Source organism: Pieris napi, chromosome Z (genome assembly GCF_905475465.1).
Source record: "Pieris napi chromosome Z, ilPieNapi1.2, whole genome shotgun sequence".
NCBI lineage: Eukaryota > Metazoa > Arthropoda > Insecta > Lepidoptera > Pieridae > Pieris > Pieris napi.
In genome coordinates this window covers 5,591,376-5,617,763 of record NC_062259.1, presented here as the reverse complement: position 1 = coordinate 5,617,763, position 26,388 = coordinate 5,591,376, and the positions used below count along the sequence as shown (strand labels likewise).

Genomic DNA, 26,388 nt, shown 5'->3' with positions numbered 1-26,388 from the left:
TCAGGCAATCCAACTACAACACAACTAAACTATAAAATGTACATAGTTACACATATTGACTAAATATTTTATTTAAAAAAACACGCTTGAGTTAATTAAATTCAGAAAAAAGGGAATTTATACTTATATAACAAGTTTATATGTGTTTATAAGCATTAAGGACAATCACATAATATTTAACGATATTTTTATCAAGCACGTAACTTAGATATAAAATTATCGAAATATGTCAATTTTTCTTTAATATCGCCAGGAATTCTTTACGACATCGCCTGCACCGTTAGATTACATCCGATTCTTTGATCATTTTTATTTCATAGACAGTCAGTCTTCGCTCTGACACATGTAATTTTTTTGATTCGCCAGTTTGCTTCCTGTGTTAGATGCTCTCTTAAGCTTAGGTTTCCTAGAAAAGCGGTGCTGTTAACTAGCGGCCGTCATTTCACGGTTGTTAATAACGGCCGTCTTTACTTTATAACATAATGCAAAAAAACAATCATTTTTGCTCGTCCAAGTCACGTTTCCACTCATTAAATGTTTATCACCGCTATGACGGCCGTCATGCATGTGACAGCACCGCCATTTGACGTTACGGTGACACTCAACGTTCTCTAGAAAACCTACTCCGATGTTATTTATAGACAACGTATGGGTGACGTCACCCAACGTTACATTACGGCCCTTAGATAACGGCGTCGCTTTTCTAGGAAACCGTATCTTTAGAAAGTACATTGGTACCGTAGAAACGTAAAGTGTTAAGTACTTCAGAAAATAAAACAAGCATTTGTAAAAAATCCCATATATTCACATAAAATATATTTTCAATATTATAAAAAAAAACAGAATTTATATCAATATAGATATTAATTATACATAAGATATTTTGGACCCATCACACAATTGCTAAAAACGTTATTATTAAAACATTACATATACACATATATTTTCTGTTTAACAACCAATCAAATCTGTATTATGCAAGTTAAGATATTCGTTTTACATTTGTCAGAAGCTTTATATAAACACAGCACCTTTACTTATTATCCTAAGTTACAACTAAGGAATGTATAATTTAAAATATTTCAAATATACAGTTAAAAACCATTATCATTCAAGAATAAAAATTAAAAAAAAAAAGAAATGCTTATTATAGACCCATTTACATATAGTAGTCACAAAAAGTTTGCGTTTGGGCTATAATTGTTTCCAAAATATATAAAACAGTAGAAAATCATAGAAAATAATGGAATTCAGCAATGAAAAATATAAAAATAAAATTAATTATTATATGTGGAGGCAGATACGTTTCCACCATGCCCGGTCCAATTGGTGTGAACGAATTCTCCCGGCTTCTTCAGAAGTTCATAGGTGTGAGCTCCAAAGTAATCCCTTTGAGCCTGCAATGTTCCCTCATTTAATAAAATCTTATCAATGAATGGTATATGCTAATGATAATATATGTTGAAATTTTGTTGTTAGCACGCGCTAATCTTTGAATCGAATAGAATTTGTTTCCAGGTATCTGATTTACTTTCACAATACTTAGTTTTTTATATAGTATACATAATTTTAATGCAATTCCGATGAATTTTAATAGTAATGCCCAATGACCACGATTGCCCATGGGCACAAACTGTCTCGTAAGTAAATAGCCATATAGATTCTTAAACATATTCAGGGTCATCTTTTCTACCTGTTTCTGTCTGATCTTAGTAAATACCTGTAACAAATTAGCTGGTAGGACGTCTGAGCGGTATCCGTCATAGAACGCGAGTGCCGCAGAGAAGGCTGGCGTTGGAACGCCCATAAGCGATGCTTGCGCTACAACTTCACGCAATGATTGCTGGCTATTGCTGATACGCTCGCTAAAGAATGGATCAAGGAGCAGATTCGTGAGCTGTGGGTTCTTTGTGAACGCATCCTGAAACGTCAAAAGTATTTTCAGCGACAAGTTATTATCGCGTATGTGGCGCCATCTATTTTATTGCCTAATTACTTACATAGAAATAGAGTTTTTAACAGAATAATGTTGCTTAATGTTACAAGTTTAGAAAAAGATATAAAATCTATGCGATAACTGTTTTTGTGGCTACCCAAAACAAGTATTTGCCAGGTATAGAATGTGGCTTTGAATACACAAAGCGTTAAGCAAAGGAAGTGGCGAAATTTGAGTCGAATTTGAAAATACCTATATATTAATAACACGGACAGACGTATACCTTGATATTCCCAAGGAACACACTCCTAATGATGCAGCCTCCACGCCACATCAATGCAATGCTTCCGTAATTGAGACTCCATGAATTAGCCTAAAATAAAATAAAAAATACCATAATTATAATCTTTTGGGGCATCTTTAATTGTTAAATATAAATAATAGTTACAACCATAAGAGATAAGCTTGTTTAACCAATTTAAGAGTGTAACACGAGTCGATATTTAGTTTTTCCATCATCATACGAGCAAAACTATTAGTCCCGGGAATAGAATGTTCTATTTGCCCCCTGCAAACGGGCAGGCTCACCTGATAAGTGATACCGCCTCGACACTTACAATATTAGAAGGCCAGTGCGTTGTCGGCCTATTCAGAATTGGCATGCTCTTTTCTGATTCTTAGTCATATATTGGCATACCTAGAGGGGCAGCTAGTCTAACAGTCCTTGTATTACAAAGAATAACATGCAGATTCTAAAGTTCTTATTTTCTATGCCTCATTGGTACTTTAGTTTACTCAACACATTTAATAAAATATAAATATTTTTTTTATCAAATTAAAATATTGTACCTTTTCAGCTTCCCGAAGCAGCATGAAACCTTGGGCGTAGGAAATAATTTTGCTTGCGAATAGTGCCTTACGTAGTTGTTCGAGGAATACCTTCTTATCGCCAGTGAATTTTCCCGACGGACCAGGCAGTACTTTGCTGGCTTTTACTCGTTCATCTAAATAATAAACGTATAAATTAATTTAGTTTCTAAGTGATGATGACTTGTAGTTAATAAACGGACACGCTCCATTATTTTGTTAAAATTCATAACATTCAAAGATTCTAAGGATGTGACACAATTGATAAATATTTAAGTTAATTTTATTACAAATACAAACCAGCGGAGAGCATATATTTTTTATATCTATATATATAAAAGAAAGTCGTGTTTGTTACAACACTTATAACTCGAGAACGGCTGGACCGATTGCCATGGTTTTTGATTTGTTGGATTTGTTTCCGTTCCGAATAGCAGAATAAGCAAAAAAAAATCGGATAAGTTATCGAATAACAATAAATAAATTAATTAATTTTACGAATGCAAAAACCATATGGTGCCATCTGTTGACAAAACTACGCATCATTTTATGTCGAATTCGTGTCAGTTCAAGAAATTCCGATCTTGAGGTGAATGAGGAGATGCATAACCATGCTTTGATCCTGATCAAAATATGTTGGATATCAGAAAGTGCTTAACATGCAGTATCGCCATATTGACGCTAGAGAGAAGATGCCTAATGTGTAAAGCTGCCATTCTTCTTTCGCAATGGCAAGCAATAAAACATTTATGTATTTGCAAAAAAAATTGTATTAATGTAATACTTAACATTTATGATATCCTAAAATAAGTTAAATTAAAGTAACAACGATATTATAAGGTTGTAGGGCGGAACGAAGTTAGCCAGGTCAGCTAGTATCATATATATTTGTCTTTGGTTAATTATTATTATATTAAGCAATGTTGAAACTTGCTTTAATGAAGATCTTGTTTATTAATATGGCAAAGATTAATGCAAATTAATTTTTCTTTTACCTTTCAATGCAGAGAGGCATCTAGCAAAGACCGCTTCCCCAATTAGTGTGACGGGAACACCATACTCTAAAGCGCTAATACCAGTCCATTTTCCTGTTCCCTTTTGACCAGCAGTATCACGAATCTTCGGCAACAAGTATGCACCTGAAAATGTATATGAACATGCTAATCTAGTAACTAATTGTTCAAATCAATTGTTTTTGGTGTTTCCATTTACTTTGGATGGCTATAGTCATCACAGGCTACAAGCAAATCAATTGAAACCACAGTCAGTCAATTGATATTTTTACTTTCCTTGCATAATTTTCCTTAGGCTACTTATACTAGTTCTAAACAATACAACAATGCAATGTTTATTTTTTTTTTTTTTTTTAACATTAATATAAAACGACTCACCATCATTGTCTTTGAATTTCAGAATGTCACTTGTGATTTCTATTAAGAATGAGTCAAGCTCTCCTTTGTTCCATTCTTCAAACACTTCAGCCATCTCCTTCTGGTCAATACCTAAAATCAATTGAAAATTAATATCCTACAATATTATAACTTTTCTCTATAGATCTCAACTATAAATACATACCTAAAATATCTTTCATGACATTGTATGCCTCGCAAATAAGCTGCATGTCACCATATTCAATACCATTATGAACCATTTTTACAAAATGCCCGGCACCATTTTTGCCAACCCAGTCACAGCATGGCTCATTGTTTACTTTGGCACAGATTGCCTAAAATTCAAAATTATTTATTACATATTATTCAGTGCAGTAAACAAGCGCCTAGTAGATACATTTTCTATTGCGCTCATTATGTTTATAATCCCTGTTAATTTACATAAATTGGGTTACCAGCAGTTCTGGGATTGATTTTCAGCGATTTAGTCATTGTTCTAAATTAAAAGGCAATTATTTTATAACAAAACAAAAAGAATCATAAGTTTTCTATGTAATAGTGTTCTAAGCACAACTATAAAATTAAACATGGATATATTCCCATTATATTCGATGAATCACATAAATAGTCTGGAAGTGAAAAATGTTAAACCACTACAGATATTATACAATATTGGCTAATAAATTAGTCTGCACTAGAAACGGAATACTAACTTGGAAGATTGGTTTAACATGTGGCCAGGCCTCTGGGTGACCTCCAGGCATCAAAGATGGTCCATAACGAGCACCATCTTCTCCACCACTTACCTATAAACAATAATAACTTATTACTGTAACAATAGTGAAACAACATATTTAATGATAACACCAAATATATTATATGTCGTTGCACTTTTTCATCTCACTTCTAGGAAATAAATTGAGCAAAGTTTTAGTTAGGAGAAATATAAAAAAATGTTTAAAAGTTACATACACCCATGCCAATATAATAGATTCCTGTAGATTCCAATTCCTTGCACCATCGCTGAGTATCAGTATATTGTGAATTTCCTCCATCAATGATGATATCTCCTTTTTCAAGTAATGGCACCAATTTCTTCACAAATTCATCAACAGCAAAGCCAGCTGCGAGAAAAAATCTTAATTAAAGACTGATCAATAATTGCAAGAGCTCATTAGGCTACCACTGTTGAATCCTATGGCTGGAAATATCATGAAATATAAAATATAATTTTGTATATTATTTATTTAATTATTGTAAATATTGTCGGAATGAAGGGAAAAATGTTAGTCAAGTTTCTAAGCTGTATTTCCCAGGCATGTGCACATTTTTAAAATATCTGTAAACTATTTCTGTGGTTCTAAAATCTAAATAAATAATGACTTTTGAAATATAAGATATGATAGTCATACATATTATTAAAAATGTAATATGATATCCTGTATTTGTTAATGTAATAATGTTAAAATCAAATTTCACTCAATAAGTACATTTAGAAGTAGTGTTCAATGTCAACAAATGCCTTTCATTTGACCTCCATTACAATATGTTTTTTTGAAGTGTGAGTTAATACTCATATTTCAAGGTTCAGGTTAACTAAAACTGCTATCTTTATACATAGTGTCACATACATAATAGGACTGCAATTTCATCACTTATCAAATAATATATAAAAATACCTTTAACTAACAACATCACTTTTCTTGGTCTTTTAAGTTTTGCAACCATATCTTCTAAGGACTTAGCTCCAATAATTTTTGTTCCCGCTGCCTCATTTGCCAGAAATTGTTCAACCTATAAGGAAATAGAAATGTATTACTTGAGCAGTCATATTCAGCTCATGTAATGAGATTTGTTACAAAAAAGACTATCATTCATGCTAATTAAATTAGAAAATACATACTTTCTCTACTGTCCTATTGTAAGCACACACAACAAATCCTTTGGAATCCATGTTTAATATAAGGTTTTGACCCATAACAGCTAAGCCGATAAGGGCAATGTCAGCTTTACCTCTGAAAGTTAAACAAATATATTGTTGTAAATTCTTTCAAGTATCTTAGATTTCTTATCTATCTTAGAATAAAGCCTACATGTTAAAAAGATAAATCTTGAAATATGTATTGTGATCTGTAGTATTTTTAGTATTGCAATAAATCTTATTTTTTTGTAGTCTTGATTGATATGCATTTTTAAGTGTTTGGGAATACTTAATACAAATCACAAAGTTTTACAACTGTATTACATCTTACCATTATTTGAACTTTTATTTAAAGTATATATTATATTTAATTTTTATAACTTTCTATTGCTAAACATTTTTCAAGTCTACATGCCTAATATTACATTATTAACACATTAAATTGGTAATGTTCAATAATAATGGCATGTTCATATGGTTTTCGATGTACATTAATTAAAAGTAAACAATTACAGTAATTGATAGTTAAAACTTGGGTTATAGAATTGTGAAGTTGATTAACCTTCAAGTAACCTTCCTGTTATTATAACCATACTCATATTTTCCTTCTAAGTAAAGTTTTGTGTTTGGCCAATTTTGATGTAGTTTTCATCAAATTCATAATTTTTAATGTGAATTGGAAATTTTACATTATTAAACTACCATGTTATCTTAAAAAAATTGTAAATAATCTGAGTGAAATTACTGTTCAAGTTTAATCGATTACTCTCAACTGTTAACTATTACAACATACGAGGCCCTCATGTGTTTTTTATTGTTCACTTTCTTATTTTTTTCTAGTAAGTAGAAAGTAAGTAATGGATAGAAAAAACACAAAAAGTTCAGTTTAACCCTAAGGTAACATCCTCATCCTATCATCTACATGGTTAGTTATTATTAAATAAATTATGCATCTCAATACTAGCTTTGAATTAACTAGAATTAATACAAATGTTATATTAAAAAAATAGTGGCTAGTTAGGTAGTAAAATTAAGAGTCATGCTAACTTTACATAATTCATAAACTATAAAATAATGGGTAAAATACTCACTCAGCCATTATGAACTTATAATTTTAAGAAAAATAGATAATTGATAGAAAAATAATTAAAAATATAGGATTAAACTTTGAAGAGGAATTAAATTTTTGCCTTTGCTTGAAGTCAGAACATCCAAACCTTGGATACTCAAATCACAGACTAATGATTTATTTAGAAATTAATTGTTGGACCACTCGATCTTTGACAATCAACATGACACAGCACAGAACTAGAAACCAAAAGTCACTTTGACAGTTACATTATCAAAATAGTGCTACGCTATAATATTGAAATAGAATTTAATAATTAGCCCTAGACTCAAATTAAATAATACTCACGGCATACAAGCGCCTTCTATATTTTGTACAGGTTTTAACTTTCTATTTGATTATTGCATCAATGCCTTTTAACTGGCTAAAAACGTAGATCCCTATGTATAATGTTTTTAATGTCATATACATATATAGTAATATTGTAACACCTCGAAGTTATGACATTAATCACGTTCCGAATTTCCGATTAATGAACATAAACTCCGTCTATTTAAAAGATGAGATATAATTTTACAATCTAGGTCTATTCTAATTATGTTCGATTTTAGTAGTCCATAAATAAAATTAGTATCTATCGCATCTACAAATTATTGATGCAAACCGTACAAATTAAAACTCCAATAACCTAATTTTTACATGACAACAGATGTTGTGCCTTGTATGAACAATTTTCAGCACGAATGAGACATTTTTAAACCACATTAAATAATAAAGTTTCTCTTAATAGGTATACAAAACACAGTGTACAGGGAAATATTTTATTATCAAAACAAACACTTTTATGTAACAAAACGTTTATTAAAAATATGTCTTATAAACTTTATATATTGAAAGCGGAAATATGCCTGAATAAATTACTTATTCTACATTCTTAGGATACTACGTTTCCCAAGCCAAATTGTAAATTACTGTGTGTGTTAGCATTGAGGATTAAAATATATTCTATATTAAGAACCATCACTGTTAACTACTATATAAAAATAAGATTTTACTGTGTAGGTTTGTTGTTTAGTAGCGTTCCATAAAACGCTAATAAACAAACTGAAAGTGTATTTCTAATAACTTTATAAATATTTTATTAATAGATTTTGTTTGTATGGCTATAAGTATATCTTTATCCCGTAAAATCGGCAATGGGAAGTGAGTTCTTACGTGTGTTTTAATTTTTTTAACAACCTTCTGTAAGTCGAACAGTAGTAAAAAAATCAATATTAGAAAATAATTTCATATTATTCGTTCTTCATGTCGAGTCGTGATACAAGAGGGAACTTTACAATGCGTAGTTGGTTAGCGTAATCACACACAATCGCATCTTTTAAGGGTAATATTTGTCGTACAAAAATACAACCGTCGCTTTGACCTGAAAAGATAAATACTTATAATATATCGCTTAGTAATTGTGCCCTGTTAGAAGCCACCTTTTTCTAAACTGGCCAAAATGAGTTAAAAAAGTCTAAATCATAAACACACGTTATCGAATGACAAAAACCAATAAAAAAAGTTTTCACTATCATTTGTTTAGTTCTGAAAACGCCTACAGAGCTCTGCTCAAGTATTTGTCAATGTATTTTGTTTAAGCCTATTTTCTTAGCTTTGGCGTGTAAATTCAAACCCCGGTAGTGCACCAAGAGTTTCATATGCGCATTTAAGCGGCCTTATACCCAAAAAATATACGGCGTGTGTCAGTACAGACTGATCACCTACTTGTCTATTAAGAAACAGATATAGAAATCCAAGGATGTAGCGCCACTGTTTTTTTAAATATATTTACCAAACAATACTCGTCGTATAACGTCACCACTGCTCAGATCGTATGCGGTTAGTCCATTTTTGTCGCCCATCACAAGAAGCGAGTGAGTTAGCGGCAGCATTCGACTCATATAATTCAGACCCTGAAAATTCGTGTATTCACCCATTTCTAAATCTGATACACATATTATCACAATTAATTAGTAGGCTTCCAAACGCAAGGAATGATTAGCTTAGAATCAAACCCAAGTTTAGGCAATAAACCAATCGCTTGGCTCATGTTAATTCAAATTAAGTTTTAAGTAAAGTAAGAATAAATCAAGGTTTTGGTTGTCTTAAAGTTCATTTTATGAGCTTTTCAGTTAATTATAAACGGAAACGAAAACAAAATATCTTATATTGTTATATGAAGTATGTTTTTTTATATAGTTATAGTAATAAGTAACTTTTATATTTTTTATTAATTTTACATTCAAAAATACCGCGCGATGAGAGTGGGGTTTACGTTCAAACACTCGAGCGATAAACAACGATCAAGTGTGAATTAACATTTTCATTTGAACAGTTTCGTCTTCAATTAAAACACAAGATTTTGGAAAATATCGTTCAATCGGTTTCACAATTACAAAAACAAACTTTTAATGTCACATATTTTCTTAGTCTTATGACGACGAACGCCCTAAAGTATTGTAAGTCAAAATCAAATTTTGTATTGACAGTTACAGTTGACACTATTACAGTAAAAAAGCATTTCTATCGTCTACGTTTCATGTAGTGCAACAAATTTGCGAGTTTTTAATTGAATGATATAAAAGCCTAAAAAGTGAAATATCAAAAAAAAGTTTAAAGTGGTTTGGCGTTTAATCACTATCACATTACTTCTATTTGTATACTTACTATATGTACCGAGTTGAGCATATGTCCCTGAAAACGGTCCCATATGCAGAGACGCTCGTCCGCGCCCGCTGATACTACGTATGAAGCCGTATACGCTAGTGACGTAACTGCTCCATCGTGTGCCTGCATACTATATAAGCAGGCACCTGCAAAAGTAACATTGTATTTTAATAACAAATATTAAGCTAATAAAATATAAAATGTTCAGGAAAGAACAATAATGAACGTGGCTATAGATATCTTCAAATTGTTACGTTTCTTGCTATAAGTAGAGTAATGCCGTGGATATAAGTCCTTCATCTCGAATAATAGAACAAATACATGTTGCCAATATTGTAGACTTATATAATAGTTTTAATAATAAAAACTATTGACAATTAAGATTTTGGTCGTATAGTGCTTTTCATGAAAGAAGTCCCGCGGTGATTTTTGGAACTAAATTTGACAGGTCGGCAATGTTGTCATTCGTCGATGTTATCAAGTTCGTTTGTTGTGGTATATTTTTGTGAATATTTAACTAGCTTAGTGAATTTTAAATATTGATTACAATGCCAAAAGTTGTAAAAAGTTCGGCTCGAGAAATGATATTAAAGGTGAAAGAGTTCTGTGAAGCGGAACATAAGAATCGAGGTGTTTTAATACCACTAAACAATGTTCGGAAGAGAGTTGCCGCCATAACAGGTACTTTTTAGAGTTGCCATTTAATAATTTTTTTGCTGTATTGATGGGACTTTTATGATATAAATTAGTTTTAGCGACAAAATTTAACAAATACATAACGTGAAGAAACTAGGTAACTGAAATTACAACATATATTACATAAGCATTATAAACTTAAAGTTATTATTATTTTTAATTGTTCATAATTTAATTGCAGGTGTGTCAGAGAAAACTGTAACAAGAATTACAAACGAAGGTATAACAGCGGTGTGTACTTCGAAAAAAATTGTAACCCAAAAATTATGCAATAAAACTCTGAATAAAAAATTGTATTGCTTTTCTTTACCCTATTTTCTCATCTTTTCCCTGTAAGTAGGTAGAACACCGCTAATATAAGTAAATAAAAATATACTTTTTACATAACAGAAATATTGTTTCATCGAAGTATGCAGAAAATAATATTACTTGATAAATTACATCTGCTAAATGTAAATAAAATAGGTAAATTTTAACTCATAAATGGCAACATTACGTCATGCGATTGCAGCGCCGCGTCTGGGGGACTTCTTTCATGAAAAGGACTATACAAATAAATATACATATTACGTATATATTGGATACAATACTTTTCGGCTAATTGACTTGTATCCTATCAATGTAAAAATAAAATAAAAAACTTCTTACAAAGACGCTGTCGGCCAATAGTCTTGCATCCTAGCCATGTAAAAATAAATTCGATGTCCACTGTCAAACGTAAAGTTATAGAATTAAAAGAACAAGACCTGGCTGTATGGACCAAAGTCCTTTGCCTTTCCCATTATGGATAAATCAATATCATCATCATCGTTATAGAACTAACCTGTGTGCAAATCCCATACACAAAGCAATCCATCTTGCGAGCCACTGCCAGCGATGGTTGGTGTCGCATGGTCAATAAAACAACTCGTGATGGGCCCGCAGTGCCCGTGTAACGTAAATAGCTGCCTTAGATCGCTTGAAAACACCTAAACAAGGAAAACAACTACATTTATTTGGTCTAAGTCAAAAGTCATGAAAGAAGAACATTACATTTATAGCTATTTGACTGAATCTAAGAATTTCCTACTTACCGTAATTTTGTGTATCACGCTCTTAATGAGGTTAAAGTTTGTTTTTTGTTTGTTTGTATTAGGTTTTTTTGCTGTTTGCTTGTGATTATCTTTTTCCTTGCTAGTTTGAATTTTTTACGGTCTGATATAATTGCTGTGTACATATGTGTATGTGTCATACTTGTTTTTATGTTTTAAGTCATATACATTTTGTTGTAGGACATATAAAAAAAATAATTTAGTTACACAAAACATAAATAGTGTTGACAATACGATTCAGCTGGGTTTCTAGAAAATTTATCAAATTCCATAAAATTTGGTAAATTTGTCTTCCATGATGATGTATTCTCGAGTATGTATGTACTCATGGTACAATTTCGAACGAAAAACTAATTTACGATTGGGATATGACAGAACTTCAATCAAATGAGTTTTTTTTAATTTGTTTACCTTCAATACGTGATCCTGCCCGCCAGTGAGTATCCGGCCTCCTTCCGCGTGTAATTCAGTTATCGGTTGTTGATGAGGCCGACAATGTGCGACTCGAACACAAACTACCTCTAAAAAGCACATAAATAATAAGCGGTATGTTCCAGCTATACACGGTCGAACTTATTAAACATATAAAAATTTGGAGATGAAAAACCAGTTCAGGTATAGTATCCAGTGAGTTTAAAATTCAAAAATTCGTTCAAATACACATTTTTCCTCTTTAGAATATTAGTATCGATTTTTTTATATAAGTCTTCAAGAAAGTTACAGTAGGTATATGAATAATAAGCATTTATTTATTTATTTACACTTCGTTACCTTATACAAACACATAGATATAAAAGTTCAGGTAACACAAGTTATTAGGGAACGGGCGGCCGTATCGCTAACAAGCGATTTCTTCCAGGCAACCCTAAAATGGAACAATAATAAAAGAAACACCAACAATAAGTTAGTAATATAATATTACCAATTCAATTTTTTTACAATAATAGTATAACTTAAAGTAATGAACATCGTTAGCATCTATAATATTTTGCCATCATCGTTTATCCTTTATACTGCATTACATAAATCTGTTTGGTTTTTCATTTGCGTATATTCTTAAAATTCTAGAACTTACCTTCACCATCACTGTTTTCCACTTCATATGAAAAAGTCATACGCCCTCGGGCTTTTTCGTCTTCTAAAGCTTGTGCGCTGCGAAGGGAATCCGCTGATCCCGTTCTCTTATGTGCTGCAAGCGTGCAGAAAATAAAAATGATATGTATAAAAATCGTACTACAACCCTTATTTCAGATTTCGGCAAGAACAATCTTTCTTCATTTTATACACAAAGCTATTGAGAACAACTTTAGGATATGTCGTAGTACATATTAGCATAAATTAACTTACTTCTTCTATGTGCCGTACTAAATCGCCAGTCAACTTGCGCGCCAGACGTACTATTGTACGCATCGAGCCGGAATAGTGACAAATGTCCCGTCAGTAACGCGACGCAAATTCGTCTGCCACCTCCTAAAGCCTTAACATGCGTGACCCCAGTACCACCTGGACGCTTCTCCATACACCACCATATACACTGAATTTAAAGAAAAGTAAATAAATATGATGGCGCCACCAGTCAACGCATAAATAAAGGTAAAAAAGTTTTCAATATCATAACTTCTTACGAGATATTTATGAAAAATGTTAAATGCTAATATAGAAGGAATTCACGACTACAATTACAATCTAAAATTAATATTATTTTTATTTATTTATGTCCAAAATTACTCAACTATTACTAAATGTTAGTTACTTTATAAAAATTACCTTTAATTTTCCTGAAGTTGCTTCCCAAAATTCTAATCTCCCATCAGCACAGCCTAATATAATAAGATCATTACAATAGTCCATACTCCACACCGGCGACTCCTTTATAGGTTTCGCTTTGCAATCTTCATTCAGATCACTTGGATTTCTCCGCACTTTATCGTGACTACTTAAAAATTCACTTTTAAAACTATCACTGTCTTTAATTGCACTTTCTTTATTAACATTAAATTTATTTAAGTCCAAAATTTCTTTTTCATAAATATCATGCGCGTCTGAGCAATAAAGATCTCTGAAAATAAAAAGATGTTCTTTACGTTACTTGTGAATTACAAAAATTAATGTATCCCATTAGAGGAGTTCTCATGCTTCATGTTATCCAACTGGCGAAGGCATGACTTGCATGAATAGTCTGGTAAAATATAGTGTTCAAATCTATTCCGTAAGAAAAAAAGGTTTTAAATCGAAAAAATAATCTAGTCTTATATTTACGTTATTATTTTAAACTTATGCTGTCTATACAATTGGAATATGGAAAGAATAACATGTTGTTCATTATATACTGTTATTTTACTCCAAATTTTTTTTTCTTCAAATTTTAATATTTGTCAAAATTATCAATTATTGGTTAGTATTTGCAAAAATTGTAAATAAGGGACTATTATAATGTAACATCTGGCAACACAAAATAATACAAAGTAATCTAAGATGTTATATTCTTACCTATAAGTCTTAGCAAACAAATATTTAGTATTTTCAGCAACTGAAAGGCACGAGGGAGGACTTTGTTGACTTGACTGAAACTTTATACAACTCAAGTGATTATTGAGACAGGCTCTACGCAGTCGGACCTGAAAAATACCAAATAAAGAAAATTTGAATAAAATAATTCCCGATGCCGACGCAAGTTAAATGCTATAAGAATTTCTATGTTAGATATATCGCGGCTCTAATCCCACCAACTAATATAATTTTTGCGAATTAATGAAATGACTTTATAATAATATGCCACTATTGAGGCACTGTGCCTTTAATAATCTAAACTTTTAAAAGAATTATAAGGTTATAATTAACTTTTTAATACTTTTGTTAATCGTTTGTTTTTTACACCTCGAAAGCATAGATTTTCCGTACATTTGCTGTGTAAATAGTAAGGTGTAATTACATGCTACTTTTTAGTTACAAAAGCGTTCACGGGGAGCGGTTGTGTAACTAATAAATCAGTAATTTATTCATGTAGTTACCTATAAAGATTCCCCAGTGGCTTCAACGTGCGACTCTCATATGAGGTTCGAACCCCGACTAGGCACCAATCGAGCTTCTGTCTATGTGCGCATTTAACACTTGCTCATGCGGTGAAGGAAAACATCGTGAGGAAACCGGCATACATTAGACCCAAAAAGTCGTGTGTCAGGCACAGAAGAAAGAAACAAATGATCACGAAAAAGATACAGAAATCTTAATATAATGTAATCTAAGCGCTGGTTTTATTTATATACATGACTATGTGCACTTATGACCGCGGAAATTAAAATCTAAACTTAAATTTACTACCAGTTTCCAAATCAAGGGAGAAAAGCGAGAGGAGCTGGCAAGAAACTCTTTATAATCGCCAAGTTTGGTACAAGGAAATTTTAAGGAACTACAACCGTTACACAATGCTCTTATTAAAAGAAGCAGTCATAATAATACATTCAACGCTTAATATCGGAAGGAAAAATTCCCATTCAAATTACAGTGAAAACAAAACACGTTCCATTAACTATTCAATTTCAGGTTTTTTATGCTTATGTTACTCTGTATTATGTGTTATATATCATATATATAATCAAGGTTAGCTGTAGGAATACAAAAAATAGGTTAAAACGCCCATAAAAAGACTTAGATTGTGATTTTAAGGTCATACAATATGCTATACAAGCTAAACATTTAGTTATAATAAAACATATAAAACTTACCTCGGGCCTTTGTATTGCTTCTATATCGCGAATCTCTGTAATGCAAATTGAAAATATTGTATATTGCAATTTGATTATGACACATGGATTTTACTTTGGTATACCATAGTTATTTTTCTATAATAAAACATGGACTTTACGTGCCTTATACACAAGTGTAGATCGGTACAATTATTTTCTACTCAATTTCCCCTGGAGTCGAACCCAGAACCTCCGGAGTGAATCTATACACAGCTACTTTATGATTATACATCTAGTACAAACTATTTGTTAATTAATTGTTATAATTGTTTTAGTTGTTCGACAAGCTTAATATATAGGTCATTGAAGTTGAAACAACATACATACCTTGAATGGTATACGTGTCATAGCTTTTTGAATCCTCTAAAGCCTGTTTGGGATGAGCTTTCTCATATATTTCCATTTCCATCTGAAAATAGCTGAAATATGATAAAATATATTTTTTAAATAATTATTTGAATTTTTGAAACAAAAAAATAAAATATATGAATCTTTAAACATGGACAACTTTAAAACAAAACAAAAACTTCTAAATGAAGAGTAAACAGACAAACATATATAAATTCAGGACATTGAACTAAAACAATACTTGTTAACAAATTTCATATGTAATTAACCAATTCGGTCAATATATATAAGAATTTTAGTATAGAAGTCTAGGAAAGTTTTTTAACCAACCCAGTGACGTTAAATTTCATAAAATTTCAGCTATTATTGTTATGTATATTTTATTTAAATCTAAGACTCTCGTATGTAAAATTTAAGGTGTTCCGTAGACCAAAAAAGCTATACTTACGCGCTACGATCTATTGACGTAATGATTTCCCCATTTAACGAGTCCCAAATTTTTATGTTCCCCTGCAAACAGGAACTAACGATTTTCTCTCCATCTGTTACGATGCATTCTACTTCTTGACTGTGACCCGCTACTACTAATGGTACTGCCTCCATTACCAACTGAAATTGTCAATGACTACTTTTTAATGAGAAAGAGAAAATGAGGACACATTTCATTAAATTATTGACCAATAATCTCCAGTGATTCTACGATCGGTCGACGACATAAGCGTAATTAGATGTGTGAATTCAAAAGAACAACTTTACTTTTACTAAATAGATACCTTCTTGTAGAACGTATTTTGGGCAGACTGTTCAAATAAGTATTTCATCAACAATATATTTTTATCTAAAAAATGTACAGCGCCCAAATGCTTAAAAAATGTTTTCTTTATCTCTGTTATAGGCCCTAACAAACGCTGTTTACAGGTTGTAAAACTGTATACATACACATAAATAGTAACCAAATAGGCAGAGTAAAGATATACTCACATAATTGCCTGTACGAGTTTACATGACAATTAAATTTGATTGGTTTTCATTTACCTTGAATACTGCGAATGACCTTATTGTAACAATCGTAAACCTTGATCGCTTAGGTTTTCTCAGGAAAATTGTTAACGTTACAAAATAAATTAATTATAGTAAATTTTCTCTAGTTTAATTTGTCAAAAAACGAGTAACCCGTTGTATCAAATGGCAGGACGAAATACGATAAAATTCGAAAAACCAGAAAAGTTTAATTCATAACTTTGCAAATTAAAATACAAGATAAAATTCTAATATGTTTTATATTTTGTTTCATTGTAAAAGGTAATTCGATATAGCTGATATAGCAATGTACTTTTGTTTTCTTGTAATTTAATCTTAGCATTGTATCGCATATTCATGTATGTTTTCCTAGATAATATCTTCATATACCAAAATTGCATCTATATCATTTATAATAGAAATTTCTACAGCGTAAGTTACTATTGTTCATCATAGTAATGTAAGTGCGTGCTCCTATTTCACCATGCCTCCTGCTGATAGAGAACAAGTCTTTGTTTTTTTTTAAATTTATGTTATTATTATTAATTACTGGATATGTCATGTGGAACATGGTGTAATGGTTGCAGTCGATTTTTAAAAATATAAATATAAAATTTATATAAATATTAAGAATGACATATAATGTTATGACGCAATTTTTCATATAAACAATATAATATATATTAATGAAAGTATAATAATTGCAATAATTTGAATTTTAAACGTAATCAATATTTTTGTCATACACTAGTTGATCATAAAATCTAAAAGAAAAAAAATCATAATTTTATATGAAAATAAAAATTATAATTACTTGAACAGCGGGCTGTTTGGCGATGATTTTCTTATACTCTTCGTCTTCATTCCAAGATGCCCGCCACTCAGCGTAGTGTCGAGAACAAATACATCTGAAATTATATTTATACTTAGTTATCAATTTTCCATTTTGCACCAGTATATACTATTGTAAGGACATTTAATCTTATTTATATTATAAATAATTCTTGTACCAAACAAGTCGAATCGTGGCGCCAACTACGATCCACACAAACTAAGGTAATTAAAATGCTTAGTAGTCACATTTGAGATAATACTTACCTATACAAGACAACCATCATGTATGCGATAACCACTATACTTATTGTACATAGTATGGTCAGCAAAAGGATCTCCATTGGTGTTGTAGGATATATGGGCAGTTCCGAACCTTTACCCCACTGTTGCTGACCTTTACTGTCTATTAGGTCAAATTCTGGAATAAAAATTCCAAAATAATTTGTATTTTATTTAGTCATTTACGCACGCAATGTAATTTTACAATGTAGTATCACCATCGATGGATAACTAACTCAAGAAGCAACAGTAATTATTTCGGATTGCAAGCAGACCGAACATCTATTTGCAAATAGTTTCTGTATTCACAAATTGAAGCTGCTATAATATTAAGTCAAATTCAAATTCAAATTCAAAAATCATTTATTCACGTAGGTAACACAATGTACACTTGTGATTCGTCATTAAAGATATAAATATTAATGCTTCTAATTTTACATTTACTGCCAGTTCTCAAATCAAGGGCGTAGAACGGAAGAGAAGAACTGGCAATAAACTCTCCGCCACTCTTTTTAATCGCCATATTATTTTTTTTTTTTTACACAACGGTTGTAAGGAGCTGCAACCATTACACCATGTTCCACATGACATTTTAAGTAATTAATAATAAGAACATAAATAAAAACAAAGACTTGTCCCCTATCAGCAGGAGGCATGGTGAAATAGGAGCACGCACTTACATTCTCGTGGGAACAACACGCAAACACATAGTCGAAATAATTAACATCACCGCATACACGAATTCAAGTACGACCAGTCACCACAAGCAGCACCCGTTCACGAGTATGCGACATGCGTATAAGACATTTATTTCACAATTCCTAATGCAAAAAAAAATCGGTTAGTAAACAAAACATTATTTCCTTCAGGAGTTACAACCTAAAACAGGGATATAGTTCATGACCATAATGAATTACTTTTGATATATCTAAGACTATTTGTTTAAATTAATATCCTTTTTTATTTTAAGTTCAATAATTTAGTGGTCAGATTAATCGCGCGAGATGCGCAAAGATTTTTTGTATAAAACGAAAATCTTGGAAAATACTTTAATACGTAAAAACGCTTTCTCAAACGTTTCACATTATGCAAAGTCGTCAAAAGTATCAATAATTGAAAATAAACTAGTTTATCGCGAATAATAATTATCTACATTCATTTAATAGCTCTGGTGCGCTTCGAGTACAAGATGACGCGCGAGCAATTTTTTCTGTTAATTAAGTTCAATTCAATGTGTAGTTCTCGCGTAATCCACAGGAAATATCGTGCAACACTGTCCCTTTGTGAAGTTTAATAAATGAGTTTTGTAACAGTTACTTGCTCATATTTACGACGCAAATGATCTTAGTATGTATTCGGTTAAGAGTATAAGTTTTTTTTAAGAATCACAATCGAACGCTAAAGATGTAAAGGCTCTCCCTAAAATCTTACCAGGCAAAGTGTCTATCGGATCTAGGGCTGCAGCCAGGGCCTGCCATCGTAAAGGCGGCGGGTCTTTTTCGTCTGGATGTCGAACACCAGCAGCAATTTCAGGGCTAACCCTATGACTAACCAATGTGGGTGGTAGAAGTACAAGATATTTTCCGGCCAATGTTTCGTTGTATTGCGATAAAATAGCCGACCAGTGGTACGAATTTAACCTGAAATATTTTGTTATATAGAAAATCTGAGACCAGACCAGTACCTACCACCACAACCATTTAAGGTCTGGTCTCAACTTCAGATTTTTGTATCTGTTTCGTGATCGGTTTTTTTGTAACAGGCAAGTAGGTAATCAGCCTTCTGAGCTTGACACATGCCGTCGTCTTTTTGCCTGCCGGTTTCCTCGCGATGTTTTCCTTACCGTACGTGCGAGTTTTAAATGAACCGATTAGACCGAATCTCCATAGAGTCACAGGCGGGCTCGAACCTACCACTTCAAAGATGAGAGTCGCCCGTTAAAGCCACTAGACCGACACTGCAGTGTATATTAGAAGAACCAAACGACAGTTAGCTTTTTCCATAACTCATCTACACTACGGTTAAATATAGATGGAATTATTCAGTAAAGGCTTTAATTACCAGAAAAAAATATTACAAGGCTGTTCACGTGCTTATCTGCAAAAAAATAGCAATGATTGTGGAACCGGGTAAAACAGTTCTCACAATTATTTTATTAGCTTTTATTGCTAAAACCTGATTTCCTTGTAAGTCGCGTAATAATTATATCTCGCCGAACAGATTTACCCGACAACAGCAAAACAAAGTTATAAACTATTCGCCATAAACACAAACGTTTAGAATATATTCAAAATCTTAGTAATCTATCATATAGATATTATCTCTTCAAATAATTTCTTGTATATTTTTGCATAAACTAATTGATAAAATCTTAACAACAATAATATTAATTACCAAGATATAATAAGTGAATATAAGAAATATTACGGAATTATTATAGTAGTAGTGAAGGCCATCGAATTCCACCGATTAATTTACTTGCAACATTTATAAATTACATTATTCATTTGAATGCCAAGGAAGATTATATTACTAATTATGCAATGTCGAAAAGATTGATTAATAAGGAATTTACGTCTATTAATTTCTTTGAACGCAGATAAGTATAGCTCAGAGTACTTACCGAGACCAAGGGCGGGAATGTGATGAATGTTTCAAATATATAGTATCATTTTCGTCGAGCGTTTTTTCATCACCTATGACGTCTAGTAGAGGCGAAAATACCAAGGTATGACCACTACTATTATTCACATTCGTCGACTGTCTTGGTTCAACCTCTTTAGTTATCTTTTTATTGTTCTCCGTAGACGTGTCTATCTTATCGATTTTCGTAATAAAGTAATCAACTACCCCGGAGTTGTATACGATCATAGATATCCACACAAGCATCCACACCATTAACGCTCTTTGGAAGAATCTAGTTCTAGCCCACATATTAACTAGACGAATACGCTTTGGTACTCGATTCTCGCCCATTCCAGGGTTGGAATTTCTCTTCGCAACAACGTCGGTTGGGCTGGTCTGCGCTAAGCCATTTAATCTCGGGTGCGATTTGGACTTTGTCATCCTTTTGGGCGAGAAACTATTATCCTCATACCCGTTGCTATATCGCCAGTTAAGGGCATAACTAGCACTAAAATATTCCTTTAAATGTAATTTATTATTTTGCTCCGGCATATACTCCATTCGACTCACATCTATGACTAGAATAGGCGCGAAAAAAGTCATCTGTACAAAGTAGTCACTAATAAGGCTAACAATCATGTATATGGAAAACTCTTGTATAAAAGGCACAAATGTGAAGAGACTGACCGTCAGTATTGTTATTTCTGTGAGTAAATTCTTTGTTATCGACCAGCCTTCCTTACTTAGGCCTTGCGCTAAACGAATTTTCACATCCAGTCTCGAGTCGGTTGACGTCACACTTTTGGTTAACACCAAAATATTTTCGAGACCGACTATAATTACTAAATAGGGAAAAATTTCTTTGCCTTGAAGGCTAAGTGAAAATCCACAGTAGAAGCATATGCCCATTGACATAGAGAGGCTACCAGCTATTGTGAGAACAGAGCACGCCGCCAGACCTAATTTCGATTTGATAAATTCTATTTTTCTCACAGAGAAGTATACATAAAGAAATATTCCGACAAGTGATATTAATAGCGGTACTAGTTCATGATAGTTAAACTGGCCCGGATAATATATTAATGTAACCTCTTGTGTGGGAGTCTGTGGCATATCTTGATACAGCGGGTACATATCTCTTAACTTGTCAGTAAGAGAGGTAATGAACCTGAAATGATAACAATAGATAAGCAATAAATTAGTAACTGATTACAACATCGAATTATTGTTCGGAGCAATATATTATTGATAAGTACGCAGTTTGGGCCAGTTGATAAAAATTATTACTTATTTCCTGCCGAAGCATCACATATAAAGCTTAAATAAAAAATATGGCTTTACTTTATCGCTTCTAAAATTGGAAAATGGAACAATATCAATACGTGATATAACATTACATAAGATATTGTCGCAATCTACATATTTAACAGCTGATCCATTGAAAAGAAAGCATTGTTAAGTGCCTATCTCGTACCTAATCCGCTGTTTTGCTGGTAATTTTTCTAACATTTTGTTTACAAAAATTGTCATATATTTTAGATAATATAGTATTAGGTACGTAAACTTAAAGAGAATTCGTCCGAGTATTATTTAGACAAAAGAACTGGCCAGTTAAAGTATCATGTTGCATAAACAATACAAAGATTGTGTTGACAAAACTCGGTAATTGGATAGGGGAACACTGTAACATAAACAGAAATCATCACCCACCTCCGGTCAATCTGTTCGTAGAAAATCGTAACAGCATATTGTAGTACACGAGGCCGAGATCTTAATGGATATCGCTTTATGCCAGTATCACGCAAATGCATACCGAATGCCATTTCCGCTATGGACGCTTTTCCTTTGATGATATTCTGAAAGAATTATAAATTTAAATTTTCATACGTACCCAAGTAATATATACCTAGGGGCACGTTTATCACAGTTCATGCTAAGTACCAACTCTGAATTTCTGAATGGATTCTTACTGTATGGTGGATTGTAAGCCTTGTATAAATAAAAATAATTTTTCTATTCATAACAGCGACACCTTATATATTATCTAGATTCAAGAACTCGTGTCCGCACTTTTAGAGCAAAGGATACAATCTATATCCTATAAATTGAATTAATAAGATCTTGGAATGGAATTAACCTTGATATCATTAATCAATTGAGACGAGGATAAATATTTATACAATATAGATTCGAAATATATATTTTAAGAACAATAAATGTATTGTACTGTGAAACTTAAAAAATTTCAACATTTAGATTACGACTAACGCGTATCAATCGTTTAATGCGATTAACTCAAGAGTTCCTGAATGTTCAAACGAGTTAACAAATAATTATTTGTAAAAGAATAAATATTAGTTTGATCTATTTCTGAAATTCATGGTCCATGGACACAATACTCATAGACTAGGTTCAAGATGACGCAAAATTATCGGATTTATCATTTCGTTTTGACACGATATCGTTATTACTATTAAGGCGTTGTTCACTGGAATTTGTCTAATATATAAACTTAACGAAAACTTACCTGGTAATTATAAATTGTATTCACAATATTTGCATCTAATGAGAATGATTGCAGATTTTGTTGCCAGAGATTTGCTGGTGAAAGCAAAAGACAATTGTATTCGGGAAGGACTCTGTCTACTCTTGCTTGACTGCTCAACTTCTTTATACCACCTATTTGATAACAGTGATTTACGATAGTTTTCTTCCTGAAATATAATAAGCTTCATAGTAGCATCAATTAATACATTCGTATTTCCCAAATGTAAACATCGAATAACTAAAGGTTATCGGTGATAAGAAAATTACCTACTAAATACATTTTAAATTTTACAGCTAATTGTCAAAAGCATACAGCAATTAAATGTTTCAATACGTAACATTGATATTTAAGAGAGATTTATGTACTATACAAATAAAGTTTCTTCTAATTTTATTATATTATTGTATTTTCTGAACAAGTGTTGTGGACACGGACTTATAAGTTTTGGCAAGTTCATTATGCTAAATTTAACGCAAAGCGAAAGTTAATGTCATGCAAAAACATATCAACAACAAGATAGCATATACAGTCAAGGTTATTCGATTAATACGAAATATGGAAAGATGATCGCCAAGTAATGAGGTTAAAATATTTTGTTTTATAAGTTCGCTACTGAAAGTATATATAGTAATTAGAAATGCACTGCATAAAACAATAGCCAATAATGCTTCATTGCGTACATACGTAGTAAAAACAAACAGATTATTTGCCAAAATTTTCCTAAAATTGTTTTAATTTGTTGTAAATTTAAAATTTCGCAATTGCAATTCTTATTAAGAAAATGTTATACGAGTTGAAGGAATATAACAATTATTATTACTCTAATTCATACTCACGTTTCAGGATCTTCATGATTGCGAATCGTTTCAAGAAGTCTAAAAACCTCTTGTAATGGTGCACGAAATGCATCCCACATTTTGAGATTATTATTCCATGGAGATACACCTATACAAGTATATAAATTTTAATTACAGAGAATATATTATACAATGTGCTAGGGACAGTGCTACTTTATGTAAGACAAATAAGAAATAATTAACTTAATTTAGCAGAATTGTTATCAAAATCCACCTTCATTCAATTACACCAACAAATGTATATTATCACAATTTTATGGTCTGATATTTTGTTAAAAAGAATATAGAATTTTAAGAAAAGTTTTTAAGCTCAGATGACATTAAGCACAGCTTAATAAAACCAACCTGATTTCAAAGAACAGTGACTTTATTAATATTAATATAGATCAAGGACAACTTCTTGTTACTTCAAGACAACAGAATACATACCTATTCTCATAATTATTTGTTGAATATATAGAAAAGGAGTTTCTTTGGCCCACATGTAAGGAAGCTTTTGTGTTTTATTTCGCAATTCATCTAGATGTATAAAAGTATCTGAAACAAATGTTTTATTTATCTTTTATTATTATTATTATTTTCATAGACTGTAAAACACTAGGATATGAATATTTTTTGTTACATAAAACAACAGTTCCATACCATTTTATAAGGATGGTAACCAGTGCTATGAATTTAGGAATCAAAAAAAAGTTTATACGTGAGATGCATATGTGATGATGTGATGGAGAAGACCACAGATACATTTTAATGTGTTTCACTGTTCACTTTTCATAAGCGGCAATAAGGCATTCTTATTTTGCCTTGCAACCCAATGTGTTATTGTTGAAATCGAACCTTGTTATTCAAGGTTTAATATGGATTGAATAAAACAGTGTGAAAAGTAAGCTACCAATTTGTTTCATGAATTAAAATAATTGCTTAAAAGATAGGAATTACAATATATGAATGGGCAAGTTAAAATTGTACTAATTAGCTATGTGGATTAAATTATTAAAAGTATATTTCAAAGTACAATATTAATTTAAAAAATAAAGAACAAAATTAAATTCAAGTCTTACCTGAAAGAAAACATGATTTTGATACACAATTCATGTTACCAATATTGTTCTCATTGATATTTAATGGAACATTCACAACAGTTGGTATATTTCCAGGTAAAGGCACATTCAGCAGGGGATAACTGTAAAGTTATAAAGATTACAGCACTGTAACATTTTCCTTTCAATGCAAGTATAGAGGTCCATTTGGCTATGAAAGACTCTGTCTGTTAGTCAGGCATGGCCATAATTCCTGACAATGAACTTATTGGAAGTGAATAGAAATGGCAATGAACTCTATTTAATACTTTGCAATAACTACTATATGTATATCTTACCAGCATATTAATACAACAGAAAGTGCTAATGTTATAGCAATCACAGGATAGGATGAACAAAAAAGTCCATAAGTATAATATATCTGTGCTACCCTTTCGGGTATTGACGATCCAGTCATTGTTTATATATGTAAATTATTAAAGGTCCAAAAACTGCGTGCTTCAAAATGAGTAATTCATGAAATAATTGCACGTATATTCACTTCACTTATGAAACACATATTAAAATTATATTGCAACGATTATGGTCGGTGTTTATACAACACATTGTATATCCTGCCGTTAAAATAGCGATTTCTTTAATAAAAAACATCATGCGGCATGGACTTAGCACCATAAACCTTACAGTTAATTAATAAACTAAAAACTTGCTGTAGGGGAAATCGGCCCTACGCGACTATACCATAACTAAGGAATGACAACTGACAACTGACAATAGCGTCTGATAGTTGACTTTCTTCAGTAGTTGCCACTTGCCAGATGAAAGAAAAGTATCACACATTTTTTTTAGCAATGAAACAGCCTTTTGAGCTTTTAATGCAATTATATAAATACAATTAAGTTATTTAAAATGGTGTTAGTAAGTATAGTTAGAGAATAGACTAGCTCTATCTAGTAGTATTATTAAGTAAAGTTGTTGTCGATTTACAATTTTAACGCCATCTGGTGATTAAATAAAAGTTATAGTTCAACCGTACCCCAGTTGACAGGACAGAATGTTGCGAGAATTTCTTTTAAATTGCAATCACAAAAGATGTCACTATTATGACTATTTAGCACAACTCTGAATCTAGAATCTAGATACTCATTCATCATAATAATTTCACTGAAAACATAAGTATATTTTGAAGAAAATATTTTATAAATTAAGGTGATGTAGATTATGATATATTTATTATATATATATGCGTCGTTTGTAGAATTAATTACTTCATGATGGCTAACCTAATAAGGCGATAATGGCAATTTGGTCACCGTAAAATTGTAAACACCGTTAGATTGTAATATATCTCGCGAGATTGTAAACTGTCGAAAGATTGTGAACCTCAACGAACTGCTTACAATGTAAAGTA

At 31.7% G+C, this 26,388-nt stretch overlaps 2 protein-coding genes and 1 long non-coding RNA gene across 3 annotated transcripts; 1 reads left to right on the top strand and 2 right to left on the bottom strand.

Annotated features, from left to right (window-relative positions):
• Positions 1-783: 783 nt before the first annotated feature.
• Positions 784-7,284, bottom strand: LOC125062244 (6-phosphogluconate dehydrogenase, decarboxylating). The gene is made up of 12 exons (XM_047668032.1): positions 7,207-7,284; positions 6,098-6,209; positions 5,874-5,988; positions 5,167-5,318; positions 4,908-5,000; positions 4,379-4,529; positions 4,195-4,305; positions 3,799-3,942; positions 2,786-2,940; positions 2,220-2,309; positions 1,721-1,921; positions 784-1,397 (listed from the first exon to the last, which is right to left on the bottom strand). Exons 1-12 carry the CDS (start codon positions 7,212-7,214, stop codon positions 1,278-1,280), a joined length of 1,452 nt encoding a protein of 483 aa, XP_047523988.1. The 5' UTR covers positions 7,215-7,284; the 3' UTR covers positions 784-1,277.
• Positions 7,285-8,453: 1,169 nt separating this feature from the next.
• LOC125062228 (sterol regulatory element-binding protein cleavage-activating protein) lies at positions 8,454-25,723 on the bottom strand. The gene is made up of 22 exons (XM_047668001.1): positions 25,316-25,723; positions 24,999-25,120; positions 24,367-24,474; positions 23,917-24,025; positions 23,060-23,246; positions 22,243-22,388; positions 20,531-21,700; positions 19,339-19,547; positions 17,893-18,046; positions 17,609-17,702; positions 16,223-16,383; positions 15,754-15,845; positions 15,406-15,440; positions 14,171-14,298; positions 13,448-13,739; positions 13,028-13,214; positions 12,756-12,869; positions 12,092-12,201; positions 11,413-11,557; positions 9,894-10,039; positions 9,019-9,139; positions 8,454-8,607 (listed from the first exon to the last, which is right to left on the bottom strand). Exons 1-22 carry the CDS (start codon positions 25,432-25,434, stop codon positions 8,477-8,479), a joined length of 4,080 nt encoding a protein of 1,359 aa, XP_047523957.1. The 5' UTR covers positions 25,435-25,723; the 3' UTR covers positions 8,454-8,476.
• On the top strand, positions 23,267-24,429 carry LOC125062271. The gene is made up of 2 exons (XR_007119219.1): positions 23,267-23,662; positions 23,924-24,429. It is a non-coding gene; the product is annotated as an uncharacterized LOC125062271 (long non-coding RNA).
• Positions 25,724-26,388: the final 665 nt, after the last annotated feature.